The sequence below is a fragment of the Porites lutea genome, chromosome 3 (assembly GCF_958299795.1).
Source record: "Porites lutea chromosome 3, jaPorLute2.1, whole genome shotgun sequence".
NCBI lineage: Eukaryota > Metazoa > Cnidaria > Anthozoa > Scleractinia > Poritidae > Porites > Porites lutea.
Window position 1 is genome coordinate 37,228,828 of NC_133203.1, and position 11,352 is coordinate 37,240,179.

Here is an 11,352-nt window from a genome sequence, read left to right on the forward strand (position 1 = left end):
GTAGACTGATCTGGAATGGTTCACTTACCAACTGGAAGATCGGATTTGATTCTGATCCTCAGCTGCATGACCTAAAACTTCTTGTACTTGAGCTTTTCCGCTTTGTATTCTAGTTCTTTATGGAGAACTGATGCCATCGTTTTTTCTAAAGTAAATAACCCCCCCCCCCCTCCAAATGGACTTGAATTAATAAGCCCCCAGTGGGGCTTAATAGGGCATTAACGGTAAAGTCTTTCATGAAGCACGAACCATCAAAATCCCCCCCTGCTTTGTCGTAATAATCTTTGTCTGGATGTCAGTAACCAAGAGATAATATTGGGGCAGAGAGAGAAACGCCTAGTCCAACCCCTGGAATATGCCCGGGGGGTACTCCCTTATATAACCTATATAGGTATGTACCGCCCTATCGGGTAGGGTTTTTGCACCATTTTGGTCTGGAATCGGGTTTGGTTTTCGAGAGAATTACGGGAATGTATGAACGTATTTATCGTTTCGATTCCAAATGAGTAAGAAAGAAAGAGAAATATGAGAATTCGAAATAGATCTGAAGTATTTTTTTGTTTGTGCTCTAATCTAAGTCAATGATAACATAATTTCTGTCTAAAGGACAGGTCTGAAAACTGGTATGGATTTTAGAGGTCAGGTCTGAAAACGGGTGTGGAAAATTACATTTTATTTTCTGAAATAGGGTCAGGATTTGGAGAACCGGGCGGCACACCCCCACCAAAAATTCCCAGGACTACCCCCCGGGGTTGCTCTTCGAGCAAAGGAGAGACTGTTTAGAGTCAGCCAGGGGGTAGTGGAATACCAAAATACCCGAAATAAACCTTCCAAAATACGGGAAAATTATACTAAAACTCGTGTAAAATACTAAAATTAAGAAAAACACGGTATACTTTATACCCACAAGTGGTCGTGACGGAATACTTTATACCCAGTTTTAAGCATAAAAATACTGTATACCTGAAATTAAGTACCCAAATATACTGTATACCCCCAAACCCTGGCCGACCCCGACTGTTCGTATGCGGTCTAGCAGGTCTGCAGGTGTGTGCAAATGCAGTGTCTGATTGTGTTGCAGTTTCACGTGGACCTGTAGAAATATTAGCAAAATTGAACGATGACGAGACACCCAATTATTGACAAAGCTTAGGTTCGAGGTTGCCTAGTCCGTAGGCCTCATTATTCCGCGTGGCCAAAGCGTTTCGGGTCATGTGGTCTAAGCACCCACGCGCCTCAGATACGTCACCGAAGTGAATTGATCGAGAGAGACTGGGATAACGCCGTACAGGGACTAGGCAAGATTCGGGGTACGTTTCCGGTAGTCGTCACTCTAGCAAAGGCAACAGAAAAGTCCGGACGATGACGTTTTCCATCGGACGGCTCAGTGTTCCAGTCCTCTCGTCCTCTCTTAGCCCCCGTCGAAGTATATTGTAGGAGGTACCCTGCCGGATCAAACGTCCTACTTTTACAGTGTGTCAAACTATATAACAGAGACACAAGTTATCGAATGTTACTAAGAAGTTTCATCAGTTAGTAATCGGGAGAAGCATTAACCTTCTTCAATGAAAAAAGCGTGTTAACTTTTCTGTTCAAAAGTTTAAAATGAAGCTTTCCGGGATGTCCGTTTTTTGAGAATATGTAAACAAAGGCAAATCTTGTCCTCAAAGTCGTCCTCGTCCCCGAATCCAAAAGGTCTCTAATGAGACAACCAGCCCATTGCAATAGGTAGGTACGTCAAGGTATTAATTGATCTGAGTCACACTGAAAGAAAAACACTAGCCCCAACAACACTAGGTTGGTTTCCATGGAGGGCATGTTTGTCCAAACATAAAAACTGATATGATTAAGTCTAATAAAAAATAAAAACCCCAACACTAATATTACTTAAATAAGACAATAAAAAACCATCTAGAATAAGACTAATTTTTGACCATGACGGATAATAATTAACAGTGTAAAGAAAACGAAAAATTCGGATCAATTTCCTGAACATTTTTACAGACATTTTCGTTTCAGAAGGGTAGAAAATCCCCTAAAAAATAGAGTCTAAGAGGATCAAGATTGCAAAAGTTTGTCAGAGGGCATGATTCTTAAAACGCAACAGTGACTTTCACCCTCTGCCCTCATAAAATCAGTCTTAATGGAATTTCATGAGCTCAACTCTTTACAGTCAAAACGTTGGACGGTCTGGGAAAGAATGCGAACAGTCAAATTCTTCATACGAACTCTTACAGAGACTCATGCCCGATGTATTTTGGTATAGTGAAAGTTCTGGTTTCCTCGTTATGGCACGCCTCCAAATTAAGCGCTAGCAGGTCGGTAATGTGGATTTGCATCATAAAAATAACAGGTAATATCAAAGACTGCTTACAACTGTTACTTTCATACGTAGGGGAGGAAAAAGTGTCACTTAAGTCAGTTGTCATATTAAATTAGGAGCAAAATATCCCCAAAGCGAGCATAATTTCGGCATGATAATACTTTGGCCTCCCTCCTGGGTAACCCTAGGAAGCACAATACTTGAATTTTACCATAGGCTGCTCAACCGTGATATATTTTTACATAGAAAATGAGAAATAAAGTTAGAACAAATGAATAGACTAAAACAGGTGAACTTCCTCAATGAATAAAAAATAATGAGAATAGTGATTTATTCAATTTCAAAAACGTGTTACTTGTTGCAAGTCGCTTAAATTGGGCTGAAACTTTAAAGAAAGACAGAAAACAACACTTTCGAAGTTAAAAAACTGGATACAGAGGCCCACCTGTGATTTTGTGAACGTAAATAAGTCAACAGACCCTGGCCAAAAATTCTCTTGTCTAACTGGTCATGATACGTGTCGCATGGCAAATTGTTTGCTAAATTGCCATTCTTTTTTTTCTGGCTTCACGCCATTTACTCGTCTACGTAAAGCCATCATTCCATAAACTGGCCACAAAGTTTACGCAACACGCAGCTGTTAAAAGAAGCAATGGGTGAGAACAAAGAATTTGGTAGAAAAGTCGTTTTGGGAGTGGATGCTAGTGAAGACAGCGAAAGAGCATTTGACTGTAAGCGAAAAGTGTATGGACCCTGTTGTTGAAAGTTGTAGCAGATTTTGTCAGTGATCCCCACCCTCAATTTTTATCGATAAAAATGATCTGGTTAGAAATTATAAGGTGAACAAAATATTGAAATTTTTTCCCGTCACTTGAATTGTTGATCGGTGGCGATTGCTAGAGAACTGATAATTATTCTGGCACCTCTTTCGGAGAACCATAACTTTCTCACTGTGAATTTTCGTGCAGTAGTGTTAATATGAATTGTTTTTTTTATAAAAGCTTAATATATTCTCCCGATAGCTATAAATGGTTTTATATTCTTTACTTCGGGTAAGGATCTTCGGGGATGAAAATAGCACTGATGTAGATCACTGCAATGGTATCGTGTCAAAATAAATGCTTTGACAGGGAGGCTAATATGGATAATAATAGATATAAAGATTATTGTTTTGGCAATTTCCCAGCTGGGGAGGAGACTGTCAGCATTGTTTTTATTTGAGAATAAATGTTATTCAAATAGTGCATCGATCACAGTAATTTCTTATGTGCTAAGAAATATGGATCGCAATATTGCATTGTTTTTGGATGCTTAACAGGTATATAAGCTTAATTCAAATGACAAAATTACGAACTCGCATGGTGGCTTATTTTGTACTAGGAAATTGAGTTCATATTATGTTTTGTTTTCAGGGTATGTCAAAAATATTGCCAAAGAAAATGACCTTGTAATGATCATCCATGCTCAAAAATACCCAATCATTTCTGGATGGTTCTATCCCAGTAAGTGCTTCAAATATCATTAAAATCTCATTATAGTTGTAAATTGTTATTTTTTTGCCACTATAAGGGGTGCAATGGACAAACTCGAAGTTGGGTTTCAGAGCTCCAGCAGGCATCAGCAAAATAAGGGTAAAATTCAATTCTACTCCAAGGGGACAATTTCCCTTGGATTCAGTCACCTTACTTTTCAGTCACTTTTACTCGGATAACTCGAATTCCCCGCTAACTCGAAATAAATTTCGTTTCCCTTGATCAAAATTTCACTGAAATTTACCCCGATAAATCGAATTCTGATTGTTGCAACTCACCACGACTGTTATCCCTATAACTTTTCTTTTAACACCTAAAACTAACACTACACAATTTGTTAAATAGATGCAACGAACAGATCACGTATTTGACAATCATTTTCCTGAATTATCATAAAAATGCGTAAACGTGTTACAATATAATTTCTGATGAGATAAGTTCAATTTGCACTCTGCTGTATGCTGAAGTGCTGAAATATAAGTAAACTATAAATATTCACTTGGTAAATTGAAGATTAAATGGACCCCGATAACTCGAACTGTTTTTCGTGTTCCTTCAGAGTTCGAGTTATGTATCGATCAAATCGAAGCTTCAACATGCCCCCCCCCCCCCCGGGCAAACCCCGGGCATTTGACTTTTTTGAAAATTATTGTTCAAATTTCCCCCTACCCGGGCCAAAATGCCGTTCAAATACCGGGCGGGAGAAACGCCTTCAGTTGTCGAACAAAATCTTTATAAATATAATAAAAACTGAGAAACACTGTTAGCGTATTTACTACGAACAAACGTCTCGTGCAAAGCGGCGGAAATCGCTGCTACAAGGTCACTGAATGCTCAGCTTTTCTTCGTCATGCAACATACAAAGCGTTCTATAAAAAAGATCCCACCTATTGAGATAACCACATCATCACCATTCCACTGACATGCATTGTAACCGAAGTCACGCGTATTAGTGTCCAACCGCTTTATTTTATAAATCACACTCCTACGGTACTGTACAACCAAAAATACAAAGAATACGAAATTACGAAAAATGTAGAAATCAGTACAAAATAACAAATACATCAAAGAAAACGGAAAAGCGTACAAATGGCGTATGACTAAAACTTACCTTAACGGTTTCTTGACTTAACGTTAAAAGGAATGAGCTGTTCTTGACCGATAAAAACTGTAAAAAACACTGACCGACAAGACTAAGTTTATACCAAAAAACTTGACAGATTACGTAACATTACGCAACGATGGTGACACCAAAAAGAAAGTAAAGAATATAACAAAAGAAAACTGTAAACAATTACAGCTAATTGCAAGTAGACGCTAACAAAAAAAAACAAAGAAAACCCTAAGTTCTAGAAGTTTCGCTTTAACATGCATCATCGTTCACCTTATTAATTAACATACTTGCAGTAGGTCGAAGTAGTTGATCTGGGCTTTTTATTTTATTTTATGTTGTTGAATTGAATCGCCGGTATAGGTATTGTATTTCATTGTAAATACAACAATAAAATACATTCATACATTCAAAGTCTCAATCCAATATTAAAAATTGTAAAATTTAAATACTTCAAATACGTCACTAAGCTTAGCTTGTTTAAGCCCTTTCCTTGTAACCAATTGGCCACAAAGGCACAATCTTTTCCACGAAAATCCTCTAACACCGCGTCCCCCATAGCTCGCCACGCCAAAGATTCTACATGAAATCGAGGGTGCAGTTAAAATTCCCCACCCCTAAAGCATGGGGATCAAATTCCCCACCCCCTGGAAGGCTCCGATAATCAAATTCCCTCCTCCCCGGGACGGCAAAGGTGTCAAATGCCCGGGATATGCCGGGGGGGGGGGGGCAGATTGAAGCTTCGATTTAAACGATACATTACCGGGTTCTACTGTATTTTCATGACCATACACCGTATTCACAAATGGCGGACACGCGGGAAAAAACTGGTGCCTAGTCATGAAAGCGAGGCGTTGGAGGATAACAAAAAATTGCAAATGAAGACTTTCAGTGAACTTGCAGAGTGTTTAGCACGGATTCCACCTAAAATAACTTTTTACGGACTTCTTTTTAAATACAATTACGTGGGATGTCTTCTGCTTTTAATGTTTAGTAGCTATTTGCTGTTTGCAATCAAAAGGGACGCGTATATCTTCAGGAAACAGGATGATTTTGTAGGTTTCCGAAGCATCGATCAGAAGCTCGAAGAGTAGGCGATCGCTGGAGAAAAGCGGCAAACATGTTGGCCCAAACTTCACACTGAAACCGAATACGAAAGCCGGATCACTACAATTCTGTATTGGATTAGATTAATTCCGTCGCTTTGGAGGAAATTGTTAGAGGTACGTTGGCAGAGCTTAGCAAACATCTCATGATTTCTTTGTCATTGCGAAACAATTAAAAATAATTTTATCAAAATTAGAAGCTGTAGTGTGTGAATCTTATGGCTTGCTATTTGCCTGGTTTCTTTTAGGGCATTATCTCAGAGAGCTCTTGGTAAAAAAGTGGTATAAAGCTTACATTTTACTAGGTTAAAATTTTAAGGCAATGTTTTTGTCAGGACTGAACACGGCAAGCTTCTGTTTCGAATAATTGAATTCGAGTCTGGATCAGTTTAAGAAGACCATCATTTTATTTATTTATGTATTCTTCAACTTTAAAATATTATGAAACATAAAGTTAAAACTCTTAACAGCTAAAGGTAAGAAATGCGAAATTACTCGCTGAAATGATATGTGGCCGGGCTTACCGAGTCTGCCGAGTAACAAGTTGAAATTTTGAGCGTACTCCTCTCGATCGCTTCCGCACATTAAAAATAAATTACCGAAAAACCGCTTAAAAAAAAGGTCAACCCCGCTGTCTAATTGATGTTCTTCATTGATAAAGACCAGAGAATAACGTCCTGGCAAACAAAAACCAAACATAACTTCATCGAAACCTCAGTCACCTCTTCTTTCCTGTCTTGCGTTAACAGTTGCAAGTAGGCCATACATCTGTCGCTTATTTCCTTTTTTCTTGCCACCAAGATTTGTTTATATTTCTGTTTCACCGAATTGCAGTGAGCTGGCTTTCGTACTCGGTTTCAAAGTGAAGTTTGGGTCAACATGTTTGCCGCTTTTCTCCAGCCATCGTCCACTTGTCAAGCTTTTGATGCTTCGGAAGCCTACAAAATCATTCTGTTTCCTTGAAGATATACGCGTCCCTTTTGATTGCAAACAGCAAATCGCTACTAAACATTAAAAGCAGAAGACATCCCACGTAATTGTATTTATAAAGAAGTCCGTAGAAAGTTATTTTAGGTGGAATCCGTGCTAAACACTCTGCAAGTTCACTGAAAGTCTTCATTTGCAATTTTTGTTTATCCTCCAACGCCTCGCTTTCATGACTAGGCACCAGTTTTTTCCCGCGTGTCCGCCATTTGTGAATACGGTGTATCCCCTCCCTCATTCTAGAAACGTCACCAACAGCTGAATTTCTTTACATTCTTGTAGCTGGCTCTGCGGCATCGCCCGAAGAATGTCAGCATTTGATGGAAGAAAGTGATAAACAAGTCAAGGAGCTACTGGAAGGATTTGGAACAAGGTGCATTCACTCAAAGGTTGATATCGTACTGCATCACACTAAGCTCTTTTCAAATTGGTTTCACACTCAGACTGACTCGTCCCCAGACCTCTCTTTTGTCTGTCTTAAATATAACGAGGATAGCGTGAACTTCAGGGCGGAAAAACGTAATGAGCATGCGTGAACTTTTTTGCCCAGATCCCCTGGCCGGGCTTGAAAAAATGGCGGGATTTCAAATATTTTATTGCCTAAAAATAAGATGTTTCTACTCATAACCTGGAAAGAACAGGCAATTTGTCTTCAAAAGTTGCAAGCTGTGGTCATAACCTTGTAGTTACTTAATTTTCTCGAAGAATAACTCATAGTAAAACGGACTTTAACGACTTTAATTTCCTTGCGTTGTACTGAAAATGTGCATGCGTAGGTCCGATTTTTTTCGAGATGCATTCACAAAATGTGTTCATATAAGGAAGTTCCTGGATATATAAGGTCCAGAGTTCCTCTGTGGACACAAAAACAACATATCTTTGGACAGTGATTTGCCCAAAAAAATTAACGCTTGCCCACAATGTGTTTGAAGTCACTGAACTTTGTCGCACTCGAGCTGATATTTTAAAACCCTTGCTCGATCGGACACTCGTAGTTTCGCAGATCACTAAAATATAAACAAAATCCTCAATGTAGAAGTTATTGCGTTGATATGTGGGCAGAAAAAAGGTCAATGTTTATCTTGTAAAATCTTCCCAAAAATCGGTTTCAAAGCAACTATAGTTTTTTAAACTTGCTCGTTTCGCGCAGATATATAAATTTTGCTTTGTGTTGTCAAGTTGAACACGCATAACATAAATTAAACTCAGCCGATCATTAGAAAATACAGAAAATTGTACATAAGGGTTTGTTTTGCTCGCCTTAGTCAAATCAAGCTGCAGCAATTGTTTACAGAAAAAGAGTCAATTGTTTTGAAGTCCCTGCCGGCAGTTCTCTACTTCACAGCGAGTGAAAAGGACAATTTGCGTACAGAAATTGAAAGTTATTCTTATAAAGAACAGAAACCTTGACAGTGCACTGGAAAACAAAACTATGTAATGAAAAATGAAAAAAACTCTGTCTATTATTACTTGAGCAAGCTTTGAGCAACAGAAAAATGATCTTGAGTAAGCTTGCTGGCCTTCTATTTCCGAGAAAGTTTAATAAGCACACAAGTTTGTTCACTCTGATGCGTTATAACAGCAATATGGTTCTTTGACTGAAGACAAAGATAAAGCTGGTTCTGCAAAGGTAATAAACTGGGCATGTAAAAAACAGTAACCGTAACTCAACAGAATACACACTGAGAATACAAGCGGGTTTTAATTCAACCCGGCGTCATTAACTCATAAATTAATCGGATGCATAATCAGAAAAATACTCGCCCCTTAAGAAATGTTCAAAACCTTTTATTCCACCTCAGACCGACGGAATGATCCGTTTTTCCTTTAACATTAGTTGTTCTGAATCCAAAGTAATTTTCAAGCGACGAAAAAAAAGCAAACATGTCAAATAAAAATGCTTTACAAGGAGGTAACGATCGCACCTCGTGCATTTCACTCAGAACTCCAGGAACAAACAAACACAGTCTGCACACAGAAAAGCCCGCCTTGAGCCTGCGGTAAGGGATGCGCAGAAGCTTGCGCAGAACGTTTTTCCGCCCTGAAAGCGTGAACCGGTCTCCTGCGACTGGTCCTTGACCTCTTATGAAACTGTAAGAGGCGAGTGGAGACGAGTCAGGGTTTCACATGAAAGGTATGGACATAAGGAATAACCAAAGAGTTTGATAATCGATCTTTCTCTTTTTGTAGCTGAAGTTCAAAATGTACAAGGAAGAGAGCAAAAGGCCTGGAGAAGTGATTTGTAAACTGGCAGAAGACGAAAGTGCAGACCTGATTGTAATAGGGTCACGTGGCATTGGAACTCTGCGTCGTACTTTTCTTGGCAGTGTCAGTGATTACTGTGTACATCATGCCCATATCCCGGTTTTGGTCGTTCTACCTTCTCATCTTCATTGAGACCATGTAGGACCATTTATGGTTTCTTTCGATTGAGAAGTTCCCTGATCCTAAATGGGACCTTCACATGAAGTGGACTCGTCGTTTTATTTCTGATCTTGACTCATTCAGTTACAAGCAGAACGCAGATTAGAGCTTCAGTTTACTGTGAAGGCTTTATAGCATATGCTGGTTACTTCCAGTAGTATGTGGATCTTTGCGTAAGATTACCAAATGGCGGAAAGTCTAAATATGCCGATCTTTGCATCTTTTGCTCATTTAATATTCAGGGAGCACTGTTCTAAAAACAGATGAAAACACATTCTGGTTGTTGGTTCTCAAAACAAATTAAATCATTAGTTTTACGAAGCTGATGAATACCTTTTTGTCTCGCGTAAAGGTTTATACAGGTTTTGGCTTATCAGCATAAGATCGAGAAACCGGTTTGCTGAATTAATGTGCCAAAAATCAAGATTTCTAATTAGCTGTATTAAGATGAAGATGTAATATATAGATTTAGCCAGAGCTAAAAGCGAAGCTCCAATTAATAAATTTATAATTTAAATCAAAAAATAAACTTTTAATCCACAAATCATTTAACTTAAGGGCACATTCATGTGACTTTTGAGGGAAAGGCTAAGTTATTTTAGAGTGAAACATCTTGCATCGAATTGATAACCTTATATGTACACCCAAAAAATAGCAAACATCTTCGATCACATTCAAGATCACAGTAGATTAGGCCTCGAAAACAATTATTGGAAAACAAATCACCCCGAATTTTTTTGCGTTCGACAGGTTTACTTTACAAATTCTTGCCAACAAATCTGGGGGTGTTTAAACCAACCTTTTATAATTTTTATACATCACATTTGAGGTGAAACAGTACTATTTATCATACAGACCTCGGACAGAATGCAGTATTTCACAATTTTTCAAGACAAATTGCACTCAGTCAATATTCAGGACGATCAATCGTAAAGCGAAACCGTTCAAAAATTTCCAAAATCACCCATATGGCTAGCCGGTTCTCGTTTCTATAGTGCGAGCTGTCAGTGTGGTCGAGTGTTTGAATGAACTTTAATAGAGTTACGCTTCAACATAATAGCGAATTTATTATTATTATTTTTTGTTATTTAATGGTTTCAGTTATAACGATGTGTAATCTTATAAAGCGTTTGATACGCGCGACATTTTTAAGTACTCCTGCAAGCGATGTTCATGAACGATGAAAACAAACGGCACAGACAAGCGATTAAAATTGCAAGAGAGACTACTAACAATCAAAAAAAGAAATATAATTCGGTGAAACATTTACAGAGATAACAATTTTCATTCATGAAGACAAGTATTAAAGCGTCTCTAAAAATCCTGAGTCTCGGCGTAAAGCTTTATAAGCCGGCTTCCCGGCGCGGGTGTTTACTGTTTTCCAAGGTGAACTCCTCGAAGCAAGAAAATCGCTCAAAGTTTTCTTTCTACAGCCAAAATTTATAACTAAATATTCTTCGGAACGTTTTCTTTCTATCTGTGGTGAGCAAATATATCTGAAGGCTTTTTAAAGTTCTGTAAGCTTATATCAAACCGTTCAAACCTGATACTAGGTCAGATCATTGACTCAAACTACGGCTACAAACGTGCATAAACTTGCCGCATAAACTGTCAGCGTGAATGTGCAAGACTTCATGAAATTAGATATAACAAAAACAAACATCAAATACAATAGTTACTCAGGCTTACCATTCGAGATTCAGTTCCTGAAAGCTATCAAGGAAGGCCACAGTTGCTTGAGACTTTTAAACCCTCTTAAACATTAAGCAAGGTGAAAAACGAAAACGATGCCATCCGAAACCGAATTACCAAATTTTGACAAGCGACGCGTTCCTCAACCAAAAACCCAGTAAACAAACCAGCCATGAATAA

At 38.4% G+C, this 11,352-nt stretch overlaps 1 protein-coding gene across 1 annotated transcript; it reads left to right on the plus strand.

Annotated features, from left to right (window-relative positions):
* The first annotated feature begins 2,897 nt into the window (after positions 1-2,897).
* On the plus strand, positions 2,898-9,935 carry LOC140929694 (uncharacterized). The gene is made up of 4 exons (XM_073379421.1): positions 2,898-3,054; positions 3,736-3,825; positions 7,339-7,445; positions 9,247-9,935. The coding sequence occupies exons 1-4, from the start codon at positions 2,976-2,978 to the stop codon at positions 9,451-9,453; spliced, it is 483 nt and encodes a 160-aa protein (XP_073235522.1). The 5' UTR covers positions 2,898-2,975; the 3' UTR covers positions 9,454-9,935.
* The last annotated feature ends 1,417 nt before the right edge of the window (positions 9,936-11,352 follow it).